Genomic DNA, 25,381 nt, shown 5'->3' on the forward strand with positions numbered 1-25,381 from the left:
TCCCCCCATCTCTGCCCCCAGATTTATGTCCCCACATCTCTGCCCGCAGAATCATGTCCCATCTCTGCCCCCAGATTTATGTCCCCTCCATCTCTGCCCCCAGATTCATGTCCCCCCATCTCTGTCCCCAGATTCATGTCCCCCATGACAACTCTGCCCCCAGAATCATGTCCCCCCATCTCTGCCCCCAGTGTCATGCCGTCCTCTCCTTCATCTGCCCCTAGTTTCATGTTCCACCTCAATGCCTACACACAAAAACCACTTACACTCACCTTTTCCTCACCTGACCCCTTGAGGTTTTTATTATAAGTCATACAACATAACATGAACGAGGAATCTCCATCTCACACAAATCTCATTTACACCAGAAGACATTTTTCCGGACCCCACAGGAAATTCTTTTAGACAACGCAGTGACCTCTAACAAAATGGCTCCACACATGACGACATATAATCAACACAAATTCACTTTCTCGCAAGCAGGATATCTTCGTGCATGCGTATTCTAGTTCACAGTTTAAACCCCTCCCGTATAGATATTTTTTTTTTCCCCTCCAAGACAACTGCGCTCATTAACCAATAGAAACCGTGAGTGGGCGGAGTTGTCCAGTGGCGCCTATTCTGCTTTGGCGCGAAACTAGTGTTTTCGCGCGCTTTCAGCTTCCAGTGAAGTCGCCATTCTGTGCTCGCTGTCTCTTGCTCTTTGCCATCATGTCCGGTTTTGACGATCCCGGTGTGTTTTACAGCGACAGTATTGGAGGAGATCAGCAGAACGCTGATGAGGGACAAGCCAAGAAGTCGCAGCTGAAGAAGCGTTTTAAAGAATTCCTGAGGCAATATCGCTACGGCACCGACCGCACCGGCTTCACTTATAAATACAGGTCTGAACTGAGTCATCCGGTATCGTACAGATAATGCAGAATTGTGTATCTAGACCTAGTTGTTAGTGAAGTGCTGGCCGCTGTCCTAGTAGACTCCTAGTTCTCCTCACTGAATAGAAAGACACGTCAGTTCTTTGTATGTGCTGATCCTATAATAACCATCTTACTGGGGTTTGATGTCTTATTATCAGAGTTGCCACATTTCTGGGTGCCCAGCTGCTTTGCTCCCTAGTGATCAGGAGAGAGTGATGGGGTGGGGGAGAGTCTCCTAAAGCCTCCTTGTGTATGAAGCCTGCAGTTACGAGGTGTGCCTAAATGCTCTGCTCACAACCATATTTAGCACTATTTCTGTTCTGTCATAAAAGCAGAAGAGCGAGGCTCTCAGAGATCCCAAATAGGTGGGAAACAGCGCAGCCAATATATACCCCATGCTGTGTTTGTTATCACATCAGGAGGTGCCATATACTGCACAATTTATATTGGTGAACTTGACAGAATGTGCACTGAAGGCTTCGAATGAACCCAGAGGTGACCCCTGACTTGTAAGCATTATTAAAGGGGCTCTATCAGCAAAATCATGCTGATAGAGCCCCACATATGTGTGAATAGCCTTTAAAAAGGCCATTCAGGCACCGCTAAAGTTATATTAAACTACCCCCCAGTTTTAAAATAATACCCTAAAAAAGAATATCTACTTACCTATCGTGCACGGTGGGCAGGCATTCAGGGTCCGCCGTCTTCTTCATCCACGCCTCCTCTTCCTGCGATGTCCTCGGGTCCCGTCTAAGTCACGAACTGACATTGCTAAAAAATGGCCTCGGTGCATGCGCAGTCGCCGTAGTAGAAGCAGCATGCTTCTACTAAAGGCTATTCACGCATATGTGGGGCTCTATCAGCATGATTTTGCTGATAGAGCCCATTTAATCTGTTTGCAATTTAAGGGGGTTGTCCACTTTTTGTTTTACTAATAACCTATTCTTGGTATAGGTCATCAATAAAAAGATAGTGTAGAGCAGCGTTTCCCAAACTTTTTGAGTCGAGGAGCACTATTCAGGACAGAAATTTTGTAGGGAGCACTTAACATATTTTACCTAACCTACGTAAGTTTTTCGGGGCAGAAAACTGAAACCCTGCAGGATTGACTAAAGCGGAGACCGGGAGCAGGTGTAACTCCCCCCCCTTCCCCCCCCTCCCATACTCTTCCGCCTGTCAAATTATTTCAGCATCAGTAATCTCTTCAACGCTGCGATTGAAAAGTCATATCGCCCAAATCTGGTTCTGGATAATCACAACATCCATATCTTTACTTTTTAACATAATATTTGAACATACCTGTTTGATGTTGAAGCTGCTGCTCCTACTGGAGGGTCTGTGTCAGTGGTATTAACTGCTTTTCTGAAGGATCCAGTCTTCAACCAGCGATCCATTGCTGAACAATCAAATTAGGAATGTTTTTCAAATAACACATGGCGAATAGCTGCCAATACCGCATTAACTAAACTGACACAGCAAGGATCGGGTGACCGCACAACACGAGCATGAAAGATGACTAAAGCACGTCTATCCTTAGGTACGGTTTGTTTGGCGAATATATGAGACCGGCGTATTAAGCCGTTAAGGGCGGTCTGAGACCAGTTTGGAAGTGCCGTCCGACCGTGGAGCATTAATCCGCTGGCCTGGTATATTCGCCGAACAGATCGTAGTGCCACACCGGTAGAATATTAGGACTGCAGCTTCCATCCTACCTGGCCAACCTGTGGGAATAGAATGATTTGCTATAGTCGTAGATCACTGCTCTTTCAATCCAAATCTTTCCATTACGATTTGCTCATTGTTTCCAGTGTGCTTCCACTATTTCCATTGGGAAAGCTCCTGGCACATATTTTAAAAGGATCCTTAGACACCTCATTTGTTTTTATCTGATGGGGTTTAATTTTTTTCCTGTATACTGTTCACTTAAAAGGAATCCATGTTAAAAAAAAATTAAATAAAAAATAAAAATTGCAATGTAAACTTTGGACGCATGCATAAAGAGAGACTTGTAGTGTTGGATTTGCCATATTGGTGTATTACATTGTGTTTTGTTATATACTGTTTATATTACTAACTGGATATTTCATTTCAGAGATGAACTCAAGCGTCACTATAACCTTGGAGAGTACTGGATTGAAGTGGAGATGGAAGACTTGGCTAGTTTTGATGAGGATCTAGCAGACTACCTTTATAAGCAGCCTACGGAGCACCTTCAGCTGGTAAGCCATAGAGGTGTCTCTTATATCGTGTATTTTAGTACACCATAAAGATTATTATTGTTTATATAGCACCATTAATTCCATGGTGCTTCACATTTCTGGGTTTACACGGTACACAAAATATACAAACAAATAGAATGCTAACAATGACCAGCTGGCACAGTGGGATAGAGGCCCTGCCTGCAAGGGCTTACAGTCTGAGGGAAGAGGGATAGAGACGGAAGGTGTGAGTAGAGGCTGTTCAGATAGTGATGTGGTGGAAGTAGCATTATTGGAGGTTGTAGGCCTTCCTGAATAGACGAGTCTTCAGGGCCTTCTTGAAGCTTTTGATTGTGGGAGTCAGTCTTATGTATTTTGGTAAGGAGTTCCAGAGTATGGGGGATGCATGGGAGATATCTTGGAGACAGTTATGTTAAGAGCGGAGTAGGAGGTCTTTGGAGGATCTGAGGTTACGTGTGGGCAGATAGCGGGAGATTAGGTCAGACATATATGAAGGGGACAGGTTGTGGATAGCTTTGTATGTTATTGTTAGTAACTTGAACTCTGTTCGCTGGGCAACGGGTAGCCAGTGAAGGGATTGGCAGAGGGGAGCAGTCGATGAAGAACTGGGGGGAGAGGTGTACTAAGCGAGCAGGGGAGGGGGCTAGTGTATTCACTGTGAGTTGTGGTGTTTGGTGCCAGCAGTAAATCTAATATTTCAATCTTATAGAAACATTTAACAGGCATTGGTGACCTTTCCGTATCAGATTGGTGGGGTTCCAACATATGGCTCCCCCATGATAAGCTGTTCTCAGCAGGCCCCTCAAAACAGACTGGGTTACACCCTTTAAATCTTCAGTTGTGCAATATTATATTCTTTATTACATTTTAGTTGGAGGAAGCAGCTCAGGAGGTGGCAGATGAGGTCACTCGTCCACGTCCTGCAGGTGAAGAATCTGTTCAAGAAATCCAGGTCATGCTGCGGTCTGACGCTAATCCTGCGAACATTCGGAGTCTTAAGGTATTTTTATGTTGCTGGCGTTTTTGTCATATTTTCAGTTTGACACATATTTTGCAATTCAAGAAAGTCTTTCCAAGGCATAGTGACTGGTTAAATTGTCGTTAAACGTTAAACAAACTTTGCACATAATGGGGAGAGAGTGTTATACACAAAATATACATAAAAAAGAACCGAGTGAAACGGCACTCAACTTGAAATCAGTACCAGAAGGGCCCATAATCACGACAAAGGGCCAAATACAGAAGAATGTGATACAAGCAAAACGGGGACAGAGTCCCTTGGAATCAGACAAGCCGAGGGAAGCATCAGCACCGTTCAAAACGGGCAAGGGGGACTGAAGAGAGGAGGGAAGAAATCAGAAAAGAGGGAAGATTCAAAGGGGGAGGGGGTCCACACCACAAATGGAACCCGAGCCAAAGAAAAACCTCAGCCCATTATGTCCTTGTACTGTCAGGACCCCTGGAAGAGGATCCAGGGGGTCCAGGCCCTCAGGAAGAACTCATGAGTGTCTCGGAGAGACGTTGTGAGTTCCTCCATCGACTGGATATCCTCCACCTTACGGAGCCAATGGCGAAGGGTGGGTTAGGAGACTTCCATAGGGCAGGAACGCAAGCTCTAGCAGCATTGACCATTGTACCTTATCGCCGACTTGCGATAGGCACAGAGGGGAGTGGTTGAGAGATGTAGCAAGAAAAATGCCGGCGTGTTGGGGAGAGTAGTCTGAAAAATTTAGGAAAGCAGACTGTGAACAGCACTCCAAAAATCCCTCAGCGCCAAGAACATATGTAGAAGCGTTCCCTCCCCCAAGCCACAGCGCCAGCAGACTGGGGAGGAGGATGGGAAAAACCTATGCAACTGGGATGGGACGTGATACTATCTGGTGAGGATCTTGAAGCCCGCCTCTTGGTACTTACACGCCATCGAGCTCATGTGGGCAAGCTCCAAGATCCTAGCATAGTCTGAGTCGGATAAGGACAGGTTGAGATTCGATTCCCACTTACTCAGAAATGAGGGTCTGTGGCCTGGAAGGGGAGGGGGGAGACCAGCAACATGTAGAACTCTGATAGAGAGTGGCGGAGAAGACCGGAACCAGTGCAAGGCTTCTCAAAGCCCGTAAGGGGCCTGTCAAAAGCACCTGAGATGGGCAGCGAAGAGAGAAAATGGGAGAGCTGCAACACGCCAAGGGCCTGGGGGGGGGGGAGGTCCAGAGCTGCAAGGAGGTCCCCATGGGAATGCCAAGTGCCTCCGGAATGGAAGTGTAGAGCTCTCTGCATTCCCGCTGCACTCCAGCGACGGAACGGACCAGGAGAGAGCCCTGCCGGGAAGGCAGGGTTGCCCAGAATGGGAAGCAGGGGGGACGGAGAAGGGGAGAGGCAGGCCCTCTTAAAGAGCTCCCTGGAGAGTGTTATTTTGTTATCTCAAGCCTTTTGAAAGGTTAGGTACACTACAGTTTACTTTTTTTATTTTTATAGAGACTGAGTTTAACTTATAGCTTTGTCGTCTCTTCATTGGTGACCATTTCCAATTTCTTTTGCAGTCTGAGCAGATGTCTCACCTTGTGAAGATCCCTGGTATCATTATTGCTGCTACAGCTGTGAGAGCCAAAGCTATAAAAATCTCAATCCAGTGCCGCAGCTGCAGAAATACCATTAGTAACATCCCAGTGCGACCAGGCTTGGAGGGTTATGCCATGCCACGGAAGTGCAACACGTAGGTTCATCAAAATGGTTTTCTATTTAATATAATGTCATCTGAAAATCCATGTATTCATATTCTTTTTGTTGCACACAGGGAGCAGGCGGGTCGACCCAAGTGTCCTCTGGATCCATACTTCATTATACCTGACAAGTGTAAATGTGTGGATTTTCAGACTCTAAAACTTCAGGAATCTCCAGATGCTGTGCCACATGGAGAGCTTCCCCGCCATATGCAGCTGTACTGTGACCGGTAAGATTCTGCTTCTCTGGTTATGCAGTGGTAAATCTACCATATTTCAGATTTTTTTTTTTTTTTTTTTGGTACTGATTGTGAATTTTTTTTTTTTTCCCATGGAAATCCTCATTATTTCAAAATGTTTCTCTAGGTATCTCTGTGACAAAGTTGTTCCAGGAAATAGAGTGACCATTATGGGTATTTATTCAATTCGTAAAAGTGGCAAAACATCTGGTAAAGGCCGTGACAGAGTAGGAGTGGGTATTCGAAGCTCCTATATCCGTGTTGTTGGTATACAAGTAGATACAGAAGGCACAGGTAAGTAATATTTCAACTGTACATGTCTGTACAGGATGCAACAGTCATATTGCTTAGCTGCAGCACAATTCAGTTAGTGCCTGATTTTTAACAATTAGTGTGTTTTACTAACAGTGTAGACTAGCTTCACACGTGTAGTGATAGAGCATGTAGCATATAACATTTATAGGCTACCTAGCATTAAAAAAAAACTCCATGTCATGCTTCTGCTTTCTTTTGCAAAATCTATTTTCTTGCCGTTTGTAGGTACATGTGGTGATTGGTTGCATTTCACCATGAAAAATGTAGAGATGCCGTAAATGTTTTTGTTTAACCACTTAATTTGTTTGCTTTTTACATTTCCAGGAAGGAGTGCAGCTGGTACAGTGACTCCTCAGGAAGAGGAGGAATTCAGACGTCTTGCTTCTAAACCTGATATTTATGAAACTGTTGCTAAAAGTATTGCTCCTTCAATTTATGGCAGCAGTGACATCAAAAAAGCCATTGCATGTCTGCTCTTTGGTGGATCCCGTAAAAGGTGAATTTAATGTACTGTTAAGCACATAAAGTACTAAAGTTAATTTACAATTACTTAAATATTCTAGCACCAGGCTTGTTTTAATAATGGTTTTTAATCTTTACCCAGGCTTCCAGATGGACTAACTCGAAGGGGAGACATCAACCTTCTGATGTTGGGAGATCCTGGAACTGCCAAGTCTCAGCTTCTAAAATTTGTGGAGAGGTGCTCGCCCATTGGGGTAAGACTCTTCTCTCCCACTATATGGTCTATACTTCTTATGCATGGTGCATATGGTGACCAATTATTTTGGTCATATCTGTAGCTAAATTATCTTCTTTATTTGCAGGTTTATACATCTGGTAAGGGTAGCAGTGCAGCTGGTTTAACTGCTTCCGTCATGAGGGACCCAGTATCTCGTAACTTTATTATGGAGGGCGGTGCTATGGTCTTGGCAGACGGAGGAGTTGTTTGTATTGATGAATTTGATAAGGTAACCTTTTGGAAACTTACATTTTGAATATATTAAGAGGTGTCTAAAAGTTATATGTAGGTTTAGATTACGCTAGGTTCACACTAGTGCCCGGAGTCCGTTCTGAGCTTTTGCCGGAAAGCTGTCAGACCGGGTCCGGCCGTGTGCGCCAGTGAGCATTTTATGCTCTCCGCCACGAAACTTTTTTTTTTTTTTTTTTTTTTTACCGGACACAGAGTACTGCATGTCCGAATCTGTGTCCGATTTTTAAAAAACGGTTTTGTGGCGGAGAGCATAAAACGCTGACCGGCGCTCACGGCTGGACATCTTTCAAACCCATTCAAATGAATGGGTATGAAAGAGTCCTGCAGGTTTCCGTCTCCTGCTCAGTTTTGTGCAGGAAACAGAAACCTGCATGAATGGAGACCGGGCGCAGATGTAAACGAGCCCTAAGTTTTCTATGGCTTCATTACCAAGTGTTTAGTTTGGCCATATGTAGTCAATGATGCCAAGTGGTTTTTTTGGATATTAACTTATGTTAAAACTTTCAGATGCGAGAGGATGACAGAGTTGCCATCCATGAGGCTATGGAGCAGCAGACCATTTCAATTGCGAAAGCTGGCATCACTACCACCCTGAACTCTCGCTGCTCTGTGCTTGCAGCTGCCAATTCAGTTTATGGTAGATGGGATGACACCAAGGGTGAGGAGAATATTGACTTCATGCCCACCATTTTATCAAGATTTGACATGATCTTCATAGTCAAGGATGAACACAATGAGCAGAGGGATATGGTAAGAATTGTTGAATTCATCTAGAGGCCAGACGGTGTGTAGCACCCTGATCTCCAGTTGTGGCACAATCTATTGTGATTATAGGGCTCCTACCGTTTCTTTCCTTTGTGAGTAACTTTCACTTTTGTTCTCTGCAGACTCTTGCTAAGCACGTGATGAATGTACATCTCAGTGCAAGGACACAAACCCAATCTGTAGAAGGAGAAGTTGATCTTAATACCCTCAAGAAATACATTGCTTATTGCAGAGTGTAAGTAAAATGCTATCTTTTGAAACCATGAGGCGGATATCTATTGATTGTTTTTCCCTAGCACCAATCATTTGCTTCTCTATATGTGACCTTCAGAATAAATCCCTGTATGAGTGTCCCATTACCAAAAATGTAGTAGTATAGCTTGTAATACAATAAAGACAACTCCATCACTACCTCCTTTGTCAGAGTTCATTAGTTTCACTGCCCTTGAAGTAAAGAAGTCCATCAGATGATGGCGAAACCTTCTTTCCTCTAGCACAAAGGATGCCCCCTTTTGACATGGTTACACATCTAAAAACATCAAGCATGCTGAATTAACACTTCAGTGTTTTTATAATTCTGTTGACTTTTATACTTGCGCAGTAAATGTGGACCTCGCCTGTCAGTGGAAGCAGCAGAGAAGCTCAAAAATCGTTACGTCCTCATGCGTAGTGGTGCACGGGAACATGAGAGGGAGACAGAGAAGAGATCCAGTATCCCCATAACTGTTAGGTATGGAAAGACATCCTTAGTTGATGTTAGCATGCAGTGTTGCCTTAAGTATATTCACAAGATTTTTTTTTTTATTTTTTTTATTTTTATGGTAATAAACATGACTGGTTAATTTTTCAGACAACTGGAAGCCATTGTCCGGATTTCAGAATCTCTTAGTAAGATGAAATTGCAGCCTTTTGCTACAGAAGCTGATGTAGAAGAGGCTTTGCGCTTGTTCCAGGTGTCCACACTGGATGCTGCCATGTCAGGAAGTCTTTCTGGTAAGTATGATGTGAATATCTAGATACAATGCCGTGATATGTTGTCTGTATGTAATATTATTCTAATCCTTCTGTTCAGGAGTGGAAGGATTCACCACACAGGAGGACCAAGAAATGCTGTCTCGCATCGAAAAGCAGCTGAAGAGAAGGTTTGCAATTGGTTCTCAGGTTTCTGAGCACAGCATCATCCAAGATTTTCTTAAACAGGTGAGAAATTTAAATTTTTTTTTAAGAGCAATACCTCGATACTGCCTTCATCATAAAGCTTCTTAGTGCATTGCAGAGGGAAAATGAATCTCTTTACCTAGATTTAGCATTTTCAGGAGCCAATTGTATGAGCCGTCAGAGGTCCATTAAAGGGGTTTTTACATCAAAGAAATTTCTTCTGTGATCATAAGATAGGGTTGTAATTTGGATCGATTGAGGGTACGTTTGTGTAGACCCCCAGTGATCAGGAGAACGGAGCATGTTCCCCATTCTTAGCAGAATGGTAGTTATGTCAACTGTCACTCCATTCAAGTGGATGGAGTGGTGCATGTGCTGCCTGACTAAAGAGGACCTTTCATGGTTTGGGGCACATGCAGTTTTATATATTGCTGGAAAGCAGACATTGCGCTGAATTCAGGTATAGATTTAGAGGAACTTTCTGCGCGTCATGTTTTTGCAGAGAGCTGGAGGTGCCAGTAAACTGGAATTCCCCAAGAAGTGACCCCATTTTGTAGGGGCGATTTTAGGGTCTCTGCAAAAGTGTCATGGCATCCAAAAACCAAACTAAGTATGACATTACGTACGTTATCTGGGGTACACTAATGTCATACATGTACCCTAATATCAGTTTATACTCACATATGACATTACGTGTATTATCCGGGGTACACCAGTGTCATACATGTGACATAAACTGCAGTTTGGGCACATAGCAGGGCGCAGAAGGGAAGGAGCGCGATGCGGCTTTTGGAGTACACACTCAGATGTTTGGTATCTGAATGCCATGTCATGTTTGTAGAGCCTGTAAGGTACCAGAAAAGTGGATTCCCCCAAAAAGTAAACTCATTATACTTATATACTAGAGTATATACGGTACATCCCAGGATGACTGGGAGGATAAGGTCTCACTAAGAACTTAAAGCTTTTTTACAATTTATGTCCTAATATGTGGATAGGCCATCAATAGTAGATGCACTGAGGCAGCATGGTTATTTGTAATGTTTACGTATTGCAAGCTGCACTGTTCTGCTTACTTGTACAAATTTTGGGGTATAGGTGCTATAGCGATGCACCATAGACTTGAACATGAAAGCACTACAAACCTATACCTGCTGCTACTGTTTGTGTGGTAAGTGGTATGTAAACAGTTCCACAATGTTTTGGTACAGCTCATCTCCAGGAAGCTCAGCTGTTAGACCCCTGCAGATCTAATGGTCATCAATTGTTTTAAAACTGAATTACCACTTAAACAAAGACTACCTGTGTATATCTCGTAAATGTAATATAATATTACATTCTTGTGCCACACTAGACATTTACACTTTGAATTTTTATTTCCAGAAATATCCAGAACATGCAATTCACAAGGTTCTACATCTTATGATGAGACGTGGTGAAATTCAGCATCGTCTTCAGCGTAAAGTCCTATTCCGCATAAAATAAGATGGATTGGATGAAAAGGTTGATGGCCCTGCAGCCTGGCATATTGGCCAGCTCTTTGTGTAACAGCATGAAGCTACACAACTTCAATACTAGAAGGACTTGGATAGTTCCCTCGGCAAAATATGTAAATATGCTTAGAGAACCTGTCAGGTTGATTTGGAACACTAAACCACACCTACAGTTTCCTATGGACTTTTGTATTTAGTTTTCCAGACTGCCCTGTTTTAAAGCAACCTATGCCTGTATTAAAATAAATAAATAAAAACCCTTTATACTTTGCTAGTTAAGTCTCATCAGACTCCTCTCATGCTCCTGGCACAAGGGCAAGCCTTCAGTGAAGCCCTTGCACACAGGTCTGAAGAACTGGCGTGGTGTGGAGAGTACAGTGGCAGGGTGTGTATAAAGCTTTTTTAGTGGTGGAATCTATGGCTTTACAACAGGGTGCTTTGGGACACTAAATCATCATAAAGCCCTAGGGGTGGCTTAGTGTCCCAAATTGTCCTGACTGGTTCCCTTTAACTCCAGCTGCAAGAATTGCAAAATCTGAGGGACAGAAGGGTTAATAAGTTTATGTATATAAATGACACATTGGAGGAGTATGGAGGCAGTTTCTTATGTTTTGAGTTAACATTTAGATGAGTGATATCCTATAATGTGTAAAATGTTCCTGTTGTAATATGAGTTTTATATTTCATGGTTATTTCTGAGCATCAAGTCAGATTTAAATGACATTCATAAATGAGCAAAAAGTAAATAAAAAAAAAATTATATTAACATGGCTTATGAGTTTTTCTCTAAAATATTGTTTACCATTAACATGAATGATACAAGTACACAGCCTTAGGGTGCATTCACACTGAGTAAACGCTAGCTTATTCTGAACGTAAAACATGTTCAGAATAAGCGGCGTCTAAAGCAGCTCCATTCATTTCTATGGGAGCGGGGATACGAGCGCTCCCCATAGAAATGAATGGGCTGCTTCTTTCACTCCGTGCAGTCCCATTGAAGTGAATGGGGAGTGCCTTCTGTAGACTGCCTCAAAACTGACATGTCAATATACACTCACCGGCCACTTTATTAGGTACACCATGCTAGTAACGGGTTGGACCCCCTTTTGCCTTCAGAACTGCCTCAATTCTTCGTGGCATAGATTCAACAAGGTGCTGGAAGCATTCCTCAGAGATTTTGGTCCATATTGACATGATGGCATCACACAGTTGCCGCAGATTTGTCGGCTGCACATCCATGATGCGAATCTCCCGCTCCACCACATCCCAAAGATGCTCTATTGGATTGAGATCTGGTGACTGTGGAGGCCATTGGAGTACAGTGAACTCATTGTCATGTTCAAGAAACCAGTCTGAAATGATTCCAGCTTTATGACATGGCGCATTATCCTGCTGAAAGTAGCCATCAGATGTTGGGTACATTGTGGTCATAAAGGGATGGACATGGTCAGCAACAATACTCAGGTAGGCTTTGGCGTTGCAACGATGCTCAATTGGTACCAAGGGGCCCAAAGAGTGCCAAGAAAATATTCCCCACACCATGACACCACCACCACCAGCCTGAACCGTTGATACAAGGCAGGATGGATCCATGCTTTCATGTTGTTGACGCCAAATTCTGACCCTACCATCCGAATGTCGCAGCAGAAATCGAGACTCATCAGACCAGGCAACGTTTTTCCAATCTTCAATTGTCCAATTTCGATGAGCTTGTGCAAATTGTAGCCTCAGTTTCCTGTTCTTAGCTGAAAGGAGTGGCACCCGGTGTGGTCTTCTGCTGCTGTAGCCCATCTGCCTCAAAGTTCGATGTACTGTGCGTTCAGAGATGCTCTTCTGGCTACCTTGGTTGTAACGGGTGGCTATTTGAGTCACTGTTGTCTTTCTATCAGCTCGAACCAGTCTGGCCATTCTCCTCTGACCTCTGGCATCAACAACGCATTTCCGCCCACAGAACTGCCGCTCACTGGATGTTTTTTCTTTTTCGGACGATTCTCTGTAAACCCTAGAGATGGTTGTGCGTGAAAATCCCAGTAGATCAGCAGTTTCTGAAATACTCAGACCAGCCCTTCTGGCACCAACAACCATGCCACGTTCAAAGGCACTCAAATCACCTTTCTTCCCCATACTGATGCTCTGTTTGAACTGCAGGAGATTGTCTTGACCATGTCTACATGCCTAAATGCACTGAGTTGCCGCCATGTGATTGGCTGATTAGAAATTAAGTGTTAACGAGCAGTTGGACAGGTGTACCTAATAAAGTGGCCGGTGAGTGTATATGGCAATAACATTGAACATTATCTGGTTTCTAACATAAATAGCCAATCCTTAGGATAGGTCATCATTAATAGATCTTTTGAGGACAGTACCATGAGCCATGCTGTCTGTCCACTCACAAGCTCTAGTGGCAAGAGTTGGTACTGCATTGCTGCCTCAGATTTCAATGAGACAGCGCTACAGTACCTAAACCCTCCACTACAGGAGTGCGACGCATGAGCATCATGGCTCACTGTATGTAAACAATACAGCGGACTGTGCTGTCTCGGTACAAGGGACCTGCAGATCTAATATTGATCACCAATTCTAAGGATCAATGTTTGAAACCGCATAAACCCCATTAACTTGGTGGTCCACAAGCTTTTTATGCACCAAGGACCAGTTTCACGTAGGCCAATTTCCCTTTGGCCTGGCAGGGGGTGGGGTTTTTGGTGAAGGGGCAGTGTTGGGGGTGATGGGAGCCGTTTATAATAAAACAAAGTGCACATTTAATTACATTTACCTATACTTTTAAGGGAAGTTCTCTCTCCATAGCATACATAACTTATTGGCGGTATGGACAACTCAAGTGTAGATAGGATGGGGGAAGCATTACTATAATACCAATAGATAATCCATGTGTGTGGGGAAGGACTATTACTTGTGGGGGCAGGCGGTGTCCCCCCTAAAAGAGGGATACAGAGCAATTCATTCCAGTGTGTGTGTGTGTGTATATATATATATATATATATATATATATATACACTCACTCACCACATCTTTGCAGGTGGTGTCCCCCCAAAACACGGATACAGAGCAAGTCAGTCCAGCTATATACGCTCAACCCAGCTTTACAGGCGGTGTCCCCCCAAAACAGGGATACAGAGCAGTTCAGTCCAGTTAAAGAGGACCTTTCACCATATCTGGGCACAGGCAGTGTTATATACTGCCAGAAAGCTGACAGTGCGCTGAATTCAGCGCACTGTCGGCTTTCCCGATCCGTGCCCGGTGTAAAGCGCTATCGGTCCCGGTACCGTAGCGCTTTACAGTCAGAAGGGCGTTTCTGACCATTAGCCAGAGACGTCCTTCTGCCTCGCGGCGCCAATCGCGCTGTGCTGTGGAGCCGGGAAGAACGCCCCCTCCCTCTCCTGATAATGCTCGTCTATGGACGAGCTGTGTGAGCAGAGGGAGGGGGCGTTCCTCCCGGCTCCACAGCACAGCGCGATTGGCGCCGCGAGGCAGCAGGACGTCTCTGGCTAATGGTCAGAAACGCCCTTCTGACCATAGAAGAGCTACGGTACCGGGCCGTAAGCTCTTCACACCGGGCACAGATCGGGAAAGCCGACAGTGCGCTGAATTCAGCGCACTGTCAGCTTTCTGGCAGTATATAGAACTGCCTGTGCCCAGATATGGTGAAAGGTCCTCTTTAAATATGCTCAACCCAGCTTGGCAGGCCGTGTCCCCCCAAAACAGGGATACAGAGCATTTCAGTCCAGCTATATATTCTCAACCCAGCTTTGCAGGCGGTGTCCCCCCAAACACCTAACAGGGATACAGAGCAATTCAGTCCGGCTAGATACGCTCAACCCATCTTTCATCGGTGTATAGACCATAAAATTTACATTCCCCCTACGCCCAACAGCAACACAACTGGGGTATTCCTGCCCCTATGAGCTGTTAGAATAGGTGGAATTTTTAATTACCTAACAGCTTTTGACCCCTATAAGAGGCCGGAAGACCTGCTCCTCCCTTGTGTTTTTTTTCTGTCCTGTGAGGAAAGGACAGGTGGTGGGGGGGAGAGGTGTTCCAACCTCCTATAAGGGTTCCCTCTCCCCCTGGTTGCTGTTGCGGACTGCAAATATATGTTGCTGTTACATATTACTACTTCATATCTTGTTTTCATGACTGCTGTTAAAATACGTGTGTGACATTAGCTGCTGTGTGCGGCCCTCGCAACAACCTCTTGTTACTCATGTGGCCCTCTGGGTACCCCGAGTTTGACATGCCTGCTGTTGACGACAGATGCCTACCTTACAGGATGGGGAACTCATCTGGGGGAGACCCCGGCACAAGGTACATGGAACCGCCTGGAGAGAACGCACTCATCCAATTGGCGTGAGCTTACGGCAGTTCACCGAGCACTCCTGACATTCGCACCTGTTTTACGGGGAAAAGCAGTCAAGATATGGACAGACAACCTGACAGCAGTCCACTACATCAACAAGCAGGGGGGAACCAGGTCCCCCTCTCTCCTACAAGTCACCAATTTAATCTTTGCCTGGGCGGAACAGAATCTCTCCCAGTTGTCGGCGGTACACATCCGAGGTTGTCTGAACATCCTGACGGATCAACTCAGCAGAGGCCTGACAACCTCAGGCGAATGGTCTCTACAGTCATGGCTAAAAGTTTTGAGAATGATACAAATATAAATTTTTACAAAGTCTACTGATTCAGTTTTCCTAATGGCAATTTGCAAATACTCCAGAATGTTATAAAGAGTGATCAGCTTAACAGCAATTACTTGCAAAGTCAATATTTGCCTGAAAATGAACTTTATCCCCCAAAACACATTTCAACATCATTGCAGCCCTGCCTTAAAAGGACCAGCTAACATCGTTTCAGTGATTGCTCCATTAACACAGATGTGGGTGTTGATGAGGACAGGGCTGAAGATCAATCTGTCATGATTAAGTAAGAATGACACCACTGGACACTTTAAAAGGAGGCTGGTGCTTGGCATCATTGTTTCCCCCTACGCCCAACAGCAGCACAACTGGGGTATTCCTGCCCCTATGAGCTGTTAGGACAGGTGGAATTTTTAATTACCTAACAGCTTTTGACCTCTATAAGAGGCCGGAAGACCTGCTCCTCCCTTGTGTTTTTTTCTGTCCTGTGGGACAGGACAGGTGTTCAGGGGGGGAGCAGATGTTCTGACCTCCTATAGGGGTCCACTACTCTCCCCCACCGGTACCTGACAGCAGAAGATCTTTTTCTGGACATCCTCTTTTTTCAGCAGAGGTCCCCTTCTCCCGGCGGGGACCCTGCCGGCTCGTGCACGCTCCTGTCCGACTGGGGCGCCGGGTCGGGGCTTTCCCCTAGGAACGCTAGACCTAGGAACCTTTCTCAGGTTCCTCCGGTCCGCCGTCTAACAGGGTCCGCCGCACATGCGCAGTGCGCGGGTCTCGCGGCGGAGGGGGGAGGGAGGTTGGAGAGTTGCATCTCTGAGTGCAGTAAGTAGTTAGTGTATCCCTTGTCTTCCTCCTCAGAATGTCTTCTTCTTCCTCCACTGTTCCGCCTAGAAGGAAGGCTACTTCCAAAAGGAAGCATCTGGCATGCGCTTCTTGTAGAGTGCCGCTGCCTGATGACTCCCAATATCGCTTCTGTCAGGGGTGCAGGGCCCCCTCTGTTGAAACAACTCCCATGCGAGAGATGGTGTCCTGGGTGAAGGGGTACGTCCAGGACTCCATGAAAAGAATGGAAGCCGTCTCCCTGGCCAAGAGGCCACGGCTGGATTGCGAATTGTCCCTGCCGCCTCTGGAAAAGCTGCGCCTCAGGGATGTGGAGTCGTCTTCTAGTACGGAGGAGGAGAAGGAGATTTTTCCCCTTGACAAAATGTCCAGAGTATTCAAGACCCTAAGAATCAGAGACCGGGAAGGCGGGGAAGGCTCTAGCCGTAGGTCTCGTACCTTCAGGCCCTCTTCGGAGATGCTCCGCCTGATGGAGGGCGAATGGAGGCACCCGGAGAGATCCTTTGCGCCATCCACACGCTTCAAGGCACTTTTTCCCGTCTCTGAGAGTCAACTAAAGGCGTGGGGTCCCCCGCCAAAGGTGGACGTCGCCGTGGCCAAGTTATCAAGGCGCTCCATCCTTCCATCAGAGGACGGCTCGGGCCTCAGGGACCCCATGGATCGCCGAGTCGAAGGATCTTTGAGGCGTGTATATTCGTCCGCCTCTGCCCAGGCCTCTTTGGGCATGGTCGCGAATGAGGTAGCAACTGGCTTACGCGCAGAACTGTCATCCCTGGCCAAGGACATCGATTCCGGCGTGGATCGTGATGATCTCCTCGCGGCAGTGTCCGACATCACGCTGTTGGTGGATCACCTGACAGAAGCTACCCATTTTCAGACCCGTCTGGCGGCTAGATCCATGGCACTGGCTACTGTGGCTCGCCGACCCCTATGGCTGAAGCCCTGGAAGGCTGACCTTACTTCCAAAAATAGCCTCTGTGGTCTCCCCTTTGAGCCCGGACGGCTGTTCGGAAGGGAGCTCGACCACATCATGGAAGGCTGGGCCGACTCTAAGAGCAAGAACCTGCCACAGCCCCTTGAAGGTCGGAGTACCTCCTTTCGAGGAAGAGGCACTCGAAGAGGCACCAGAGGCCAGCGGCGATCCGGGAAAGGAAGAGGTCGGGGCTCATCTCGTGGCCGTAAGAATGCCCCCTTCTAATTCCCTCTCAGTACACACCCCCCTTCCTACTCCCCCCCCTCCCCTGGGGTGGGCGGTCGTCTTTCCCACTATGTGGAGGCCTGGCGGCAGAATATTCGGGACCCCTGGGTCATCCAGATGATCCAGGAAGGTTATAAAATTAATTTTGTTTCCCAGCCGCCAGAGAAGATGGTAAGAACCCGCCCTCTTCAGGGCCCCAAACAACTTCATCTGGAGAGATTGATTCAGGAGTATGTGGACAAGGCCGCGCTAGAGATGGTTCCTCGTGCAGAACAAGGCACAGGCGTCTACTCTCCAGTCTTCTTGGTCCCCAAGCCATCAGGCGAGTGGCGTATGATCATCGATCTCAGGTATCTGAATCACTTCATCCGCAGGCTGCGGTTTCGCATGGAAACCATAAGGTCAGTACTACCTTTCATGCACCCTGGAGATCACTTCGTCACTCTGGACCTGAAGGACGCCTACCTCCACGTACCCATCTTTCTGGCACACCGAAAGTTCCTAAGGATTGCCGTAGACATACAGGGGAAAGAGGCGCACTTCCAGTTCGCAGCCCTCCCGTTCGGCATATCCTCCGCCCCCCACACCTTCACAAAGGTCATAGCTCCGGTCGCTGCCGCCCTGCGCCTTCAAGGCATATTCATAGTCCCGTACCTGGACGACTGGCTTCTGAAGGCTCATTCAAAGGAGGTTCTTACCACGCAGGTGCAGACCGTCGTAGCTCTACTAGACAAGCTGGGGTGGCTGGTAAACTGGCAGAAGTCAGTGATGGTGCCATCAACACGAGTTCAGTTCCTGGGACTTATTCTAGACTCTCTCAACATGACGGTCTCTCTACCCTCTCCTCGCAAAAGGAAAATTGCTCGGGCGGCACATCATTTGTCTTCCACATGGAAGGTCACCATCAGGATGGCGATGAAGGTCCTCGGATTGATGTCCGCTGCCCTAGATGCAGTTCCTTGGGCCCTATGGCATATGCGCCCTCTACAGAACGAGATCTTGAGAGTCTGGAATCACAGTCCTTCAGGTTTACAGAAGCCAATCCAGTTAACCATCAGCACCCGGCAAACCTTGCCCTGGTGGACCCATCTGCGAGATGGGAAGTCCTCGGTCCAGCCCGCCTGGACCCTGTTGACTACAGATGCCTCCCTCACAGGCTGGGGAGCTCATCTGGGGGAGACCCCGGTTCAAGGTACATGGAATCAGCGGGAGAGGACGCACTCATCCAACTGGTGCGAGCTTACCGCAGTTCATCGAGCACTTCTGTCATTTGCACCACTTCTACGAGGGAAAGCGGTCAAAGTAAGATCAGACAATCTGACGACAGTCCACTATATCAACAAGCAGGGAGGAGCCAGGTCCCCCTCGCTCATGCAAGTCACCAACCTGATCTTCTCCTGCACCATCCGCAATTGAATGCTCCAGCATCAGAATTTCTCCAATAAAACGTAACTTTTATTTGTGAAAGAACATATCACATTCCATAAAATTCAATGAACCATGGTCGATGGCAGAATAAAGGTACAAAGAAACGTATGGCGACGCGTTTCGGGGCGTTAACGCTGCCCCTTCCTCATAGCCTGACGCCATAAAAAGACTGACAATCTTAAATACCCAAGATCATCACCATTGCACCTGTGGTACAAAGGTCAAGACCTCTAAAAGATGTTAATGGGCCGCAATGAAAAAAACACACAAAAAATTAAAAACAAAAAGAAACATCCCAAGACATAAAACATAAATTCAAACAAACAATACGGACAATAAAACCTAAAATGAAACCACAGAATGAAAACATGAAAACATGAAAGGGAACTCACATGTGTGTAATAGATATAATCCCTTCAGGGAACCGCAAGACCTTCCCCTCGGCCCATAACAGAGACATCTGTATAACATATTGTGCGCATGCGCGCTGTGACATCATCAGCCAAAGGGCAAGGAAAGCCAATCAAAGACAAGACAGCTATATTCAAAACAAGAGTAACACGTGAATACAAAAAACATATGAACAAGGAGGAAACCTTTCACTTGCCCTTAACAAAAAATGTCCGAATGATGCCCAGTGCGCATGCGCAGAGAATCATCATGAGTCAAGGGGAAGAAGAACCAATCAGAGGTAAGAACAAAAAGTAACATCATTCATATAGCTCTATCCATGTTATAAGGCAATGATGAAACATAGTAACATCGATAAAGCAAACCATAATAAGCTGTATCAAATTACTGAAATGTACATTGCAAATCAAACAATTTCTGAACCGTGAAAACCTCCCATGTTAATCGTCAATTTCAATATATATGGTTTAGATCTTTTATAATGGACCTGAAAAAATTCAATACAATTATTCCCGTTGTTGTTATTAATATTTAAATGTTTTGAATATGTCATCTAATAGATATATATGTGCATACATGTACAAATATACGTGCATGCACATAAAAGATACATAGGCCCATTAACTTATAAGTATTTTAAATAAGTTGATGTAAAATATCTAAATCTCCGATGTACTGTATTGTCGAACAGAAAATTTTGTTTTAAATCTAATGTTCAACTCGATATTACAAATTATCAATAATTGTATATGTAAGAAAGTTCACTTTTATAATTCATGCCTCTGGGTATCCTGGTATTCAATTTTAATACCCAAAAGGCTTCTCTAATTCTAACCATATGTTCCCAGTTGCCTCCTCTTTCAGGTTTAATAATCCGTTCGATGGCTTTGAAACTGAATGAGGAAATATCCCCTTCATGTGTATCTCGAAAGTGTTTGGTTACTCCAGTAATTTTTAAAGAATTCTTATTGGTGATACTATGTACATGTTCAGAAATTCTGAGTTTCAAAGGTCTAATTGTACTCCCCACATAATAAATGTCACATGTTGAGCATGTAATAATGTAAACTACATGGTCTGTAGTGCAGTTCATAAAACCATTTATGTTATAGGTCAAAGTATTAGAGGAATTTTTAAAGATAGATGTTTTTTCTGCATACTTGCAGACTTGGCACCTATTCAGACCGCACTTATAAAAACCCTTAATATGCAACCAGGTTTCAGATCCGGATGTCCTTTTTTCAGAAAAAAGACTGGGAGATAAATAATTTCCCAAGGTCTTGCCTTTTTTGGAAACAAATTTAACCCCTTCCGTTAATATAGTATTTAAAGTTTCCCTGTCGTCCTCAACAGCGGCACAATGTGGGGTATTTCTGCCCCTGTGTGCTGGTAGGACAGGCGGATATTTAATTAGCCAATAAGATGCGTGGCAGGCCCTATAAGAGGGCACAAGAACCTCCCCTCTGCGTGTTTTTTTTCTGTCCTGTGTGGACAGAGGACAGGTGTGAGGACTTGTGTCCTCTTACAGGGCTCAGCTGTTGAGCTTGATGTTTTTGTCAAGCACCCTCTTTCCTATGGAGAGGGTGCTGGTTAGCCTGCGTTGGCTTTTTCCCCTGAATCCTCCTTCTCCTCCCCCGCTCCCTCCCCTCTCCTCCCTACCCTTTCAGCTCTGTTGAGCGCTGATCCTCAGAGCCGCACCACGCCACTGCGTGGTTACGGCGGGTCCGTGCGGCAGCTGGAACTCGCTCTGTATGGCTGCATTCGCGGCGGCCGCACTTTGCTTGCGCGCACTTCCGGTTTTGACCGGAAGTTCGCGGCGCGGGTTAGCAGGCCGGCCGGCGGGCCAGCTGAACTATCGTTCACTACACTTCAGGCTCCACTCCAGTGTTCGGAGCCCCAACGGAGGAGAGGGTGAGTGTTCCCCTGGCTTGGGGATTGCTGGGGAGGGGAGACAGTAGCCTTATTAACCCCTGTTTGGGGTAGTGGATGGGAGCGTTTAGCTCCTCCCATTTCCGGCCGGCCAGGTTAAAGGTCAGGCCGGCCGTGTCACTTGTACCTTCCTGCTGCATCTGGAAGGCTGTGCTATTGTGAGTCTGCTTATTGGTCTCACTGGCATTGCGTTTTGCGTTGTTAACCCGAGTCTGGTTATTGTCTGTCACCTTTACTCATCCGGTCTTCTGAACCTGGTAAGATCTACCCCTTTTTAAAAAAAAAAAAAAAAAAAAAAAGGTGCAATGTATGATGCATGGTGACAGTTTGCATGGTCTATTATCTCTTTATTGCAGGATATGTCATCCTCTACTACCCCTCCTGGGGATGGTAGGAGGAAATCCTCTGCCAAGAGGAAACACCTTTCCTGTTTTAATTGCGACACACCGCTCCCTGATGGTAGGTAGCGGCTTAAGGGGTTGGTCCCTTTCATGTAGTGTGGTCCTATAACTTGCCTATTATTTTTAGGCTATGAATGGGCCCGTTGTAAAGGGTGTAGAGGTCCTCCACCTGAGGAGCCCTCTCCCAGAGATATGATGGCCTGGGTCAAGGAGATGGTGAGTTTGGGCATCGCTTGGGTAAATAGGTTTTCCCTTGCTTGTTTTCTCCTTTTGTTTTGCAGGACGATTCCCTCAAAGGAATTCATGCCACCTTGTCTCAGCTTACCAAAAGACCATGCCCTGAGCACCGTTCCTCCTCCCTGCCACCTTTGGAACTGTTGCGGGTGGCAGAGGATGATTCTTCTGAGGACGACTCAGTAATTTCCGGCAGACCTGTGTTCCACTATGAACAAACATGCAGGCTGCTGAAGTCCATCCGGTCTACAGTGGGCCGAGATGTTGACGGGGAAGCCTCCACGTCTGCCTCTGGGGGACATATTGCCTTCCATGCGGACGCCACGCTGTCCGACCTTATGGCACAGCAGTGGAAACAGCCAGAGAAGGGACACACTCTCTCCAGGATTTTCAAGACCTTGTTTCCTGTTGACACTGCCCAGTGGGATTCCTGGGGGCCTCCCCCGAAGGTGGATTTGGCAGTTGCCAAGCTGTCCCGCAGAACCCTGGTGCCCCTAGAAGATGGTTCCAATCTTCAAGACCCTCTGGATCGCAGGGCGGACTCTGCTCTAAAGAAGATCTACTCCGCTTCCTCTGCACAAGCCTCTGTGGCCATAGCCTCCTCCACGGTTGGCGACTTTCTGCGCAACCGTTTAGCCGCCTTGGAGCGGGATATAGATGCGGGCGTGGATAGAGACGAAATTCTGTCCTCTATGAAGAGAGTTCATAGGGCCGCAGATTATCTGGCGGAAGCTTCCCGCCATCAATTGAAGATCTCCGCCAAATCTATGGCGTTATCCACCGCTGCCCGTAGACCCCTGTGGCTAAAGCCTTGGCGTGCAGATTTTGCATCTAAGGCAGCTCTCTGCGCTCTCCCCTTTGAACCGGGAAGAGTGTTTGGCCAAAGTTTGGATGCCATTATGGAGGGTTTAGCTGAAGGTAGGGGAAGGTCCCTACCTCAAGCATCCAGGGGCAGACGTGCTCCCTCTAGAGGCAGAGGTTCTTCCTCTAATTATAGACGCCCGGCTCAGCAGCGGCGTTCTAGATACCGCCCTAGGGGTGCCGGACGTGGCGCTCCCAAGGAGGATGCCAAGAGGAAGCCTGAGTTTTGACGTGGGGCAGCTCCCTGTGGCCCCTCTTCCTGTGGGAGGACGTCTCGCCTCCTTTTTCAAAGCATGGTCCACCCACATTCAAGACCCTTGGGTGTTGAAGATTATACAGCACGGGTATCACATCGATTTTCACCTTCCTCCTCCAGATCGGTTCGTCATCACCCGAATCCTTCCACCTTCTCAGCAGTCCAGTCTGGAAGCCTCGGTCGCCGATTATGTTGCCAAGGGCGCCCTGGAGAAGGTACCAACCTCAGATCACGGCCTGGGAGTTTACTCCCCCGTCTTTCTGGTCCCCAAAGCCACCGGGGGCTGGAGAATGATAATAGACCTGAGGTACCTCAACCAGTTTATCAGGAAGAGGTCATTTCGTATGGAGACCGTGGATTCCGTAGCTGTTTTTCTTCAACCAGGAGAGGTGATGGTTACCCTCGACTTGAAGGACGCTTATCTACATGTCCCTATTGCTCCTTCCCACAGGAAGTTCCTCAGGATTACCGTTTCTATGGCAGGCCACAGGGAGCACTATCAGTTCACAGCTCTGCCTTTCGGCATCACATCCGCCCCACTGGTATTCACCAAGGTGATCGCTCCGGTCGCTGCGACCCTCAGACTTCAGGGTCTTTTCATCGTCCCTTATCTAGACGACTGGCTATTGAAAGCTCAGTCTCCTGCTGCCCTCCTCCAGCAGCTCAATCTTGCCATCAACTTCCTACAAGAATTAGGATGGATTATCAATTGGGAGAAGTCCGAAGTCGTTCCATCCACCCGAAGGAAATTCCTCGGTTTTTTAGTGGATTCAGAAGCGATGCAGATCTTCCTCTCCCGTCCAAGAAAGGAAAGGATCCAAGCCAGTGCACGATTCCTATTGCGCACTCGGCAGGTAACTATCCGCACCGCCATGAGAGTTCTGGGCCTAATGTCATCCTCGGCCAGGGCGGTCCCTTGGGCTTTATGGCATTTGCGTCCCCTACAGATGGAAGTGTTGAGAACCTGGAACAGGTCTCCACGGGGACTGCACAAGAAGATCTGCCTTTCTCCCGCTACCCGTCTTTCCCTCAGATGGTGGATACACCTGAAAGACGGAAGGTCCACGGTCCCGACAGTGTGGACCCTGTTGACAACAGATGCATCCCAGTGGGGATGGGGAGCCCATTGTCAAGACAAAACTGTACAAGGACGATGGAGATGTCCGGAGCTGGCCCTAGTACACTTTGCCCCGGAATTGAAAGGCAAGTCAGTCAAGATCCGGTCAGACAATACGACGGTGGTTGTTTATATAAACAAACAAGGGGGCACCAGGTCACCAACCTTGCTGAGAGAGACGAATCTCATATTCACCTGGGCAGAGAAGAATTTGGTCCAGTTGTCCGCTGTTCACATAAAGGGCTCCCTGAACATAGTAGCGGATCAGCTGAGTCGGGGTATTACCGTATCAGGAGAATGGTCTCTCAATCCAGACGTATTTCAACAGATCATCCAGAGATGGGGTCTCCCGGAGGTCGATCTTATGGCTACCCGACTCAACGCCAAGGTAAGGACCTTCTGCTCCCTGTACCAGGAGGACAATCCTTTGGCAGTGGATGCCCTGTCCATCCCTTGGAGGTTCAGGCTGTTTTACATTTTCCCTCCAATTCCAATCATACCGAAGGTATTGATAAAAATAAGACAGGACCAAGCCTCGGGAATAGCCATAATCCCGTTCTGGCCAAAAAGGGCTTGGTTTGCTCAGCTCATACAAATGAGTCAGGGCATATATTGGAGGCTTCCCCCACTCCCAGACCTGGTAACCCAAGGAGAGCTGAGATGCCAGGATCTGAGGAGACTCAACCTGACAGCCTGGAGGTTGACCAGTCCCTATTGAGAAATAGAGGACTGTCACAAGCCGTCTTGAAGACCCTATCCAGCGCCAGAGCAGATTCGACTAACAAGAACTACCGTCGAATAAGTAACATCTTTAATGCCTGGTGTCTACAGCATCAAGTGGACTTCACCGATCCCCCTACGGAGGCGATCCTGGACTTCCTTCAAGACGGACTAGACAGAGGTCTCGCTGTGGCCACACTCAAAGTACACGTTGCAGCCCTGTCCGCCGATCTGGGGAGGCGTTTGTCTCAAGATTCCTTAGTGAGCACCTTTATTAAAGGGGCAACTAGGCTGAGACCGGTGGTAAACACCCCTGTCCACCAATGGGACCTTATTCCGGTCCTAAACGCTTTATGTGTTCATCCATTTGAACCTTTGGAGGAAAGCTCCCTCAAGTCATTAACCGGCAAGATGGCGCTACTATTGGCAGTAACAACTGCCAAACGGGTTGGTGAACTACAAGCCTTGTCCGCTGAGGAGCCATATACCACCTTTTCCTCTGACCATGTGCAGC

The 25,381-nt window shown here is 46.8% G+C and overlaps 2 protein-coding genes across 2 annotated transcripts in view; one reads left to right on the top strand and one right to left on the bottom strand.

Annotated features, from left to right (window-relative positions):
- The window catches only part of LOC142217007 (actin-related protein 2/3 complex subunit 1A-A), a 248,285-nt gene that overhangs the window by 154,810 nt on the left and 68,094 nt on the right, over nucleotides 1–25,381 (bottom strand). The window lies entirely within an intron of this gene.
- Nucleotides 666–11,440, top strand: MCM5 (minichromosome maintenance complex component 5). The gene is made up of 15 exons (XM_075285134.1): nucleotides 666–881; nucleotides 3,007–3,133; nucleotides 4,005–4,133; nucleotides 5,671–5,843; nucleotides 5,925–6,080; nucleotides 6,217–6,383; nucleotides 6,729–6,900; nucleotides 7,009–7,120; nucleotides 7,229–7,372; nucleotides 7,903–8,145; nucleotides 8,283–8,395; nucleotides 8,762–8,890; nucleotides 9,011–9,153; nucleotides 9,233–9,360; nucleotides 10,702–11,440. The coding sequence occupies exons 1-15, from the start codon at nucleotides 712–714 to the stop codon at nucleotides 10,801–10,803; spliced, it is 2,208 nt and encodes a 735-aa protein (XP_075141235.1). The 5' UTR covers nucleotides 666–711; the 3' UTR covers nucleotides 10,804–11,440.

The sequence above is a fragment of the Leptodactylus fuscus genome, chromosome 8, assembly GCF_031893055.1.
Source record: "Leptodactylus fuscus isolate aLepFus1 chromosome 8, aLepFus1.hap2, whole genome shotgun sequence".
Taxonomy (NCBI): domain Eukaryota; kingdom Metazoa; phylum Chordata; class Amphibia; order Anura; family Leptodactylidae; genus Leptodactylus; species Leptodactylus fuscus.

Bases quoted from the DNA above. Each gene is read 5' to 3' on its own strand.
- MCM5 (XM_075285134.1), top strand. From the start codon at position 712: ATGTCCGGTTTTGACGATCCCGGTGTGTTTTACAGCGACAGTATTGGA. The intron at 6,901-7,008 runs GTGAATTTAATG...ATCTTTACCCAG, and splicing joins TTTGGTGGATCCCGTAAAAG to GCTTCCAGATGGACTAACTC. The intron at 8,891-9,010 runs GTATGGAAAGAC...TTAATTTTTCAG, and splicing joins AGTATCCCCATAACTGTTAG to ACAACTGGAAGCCATTGTCC.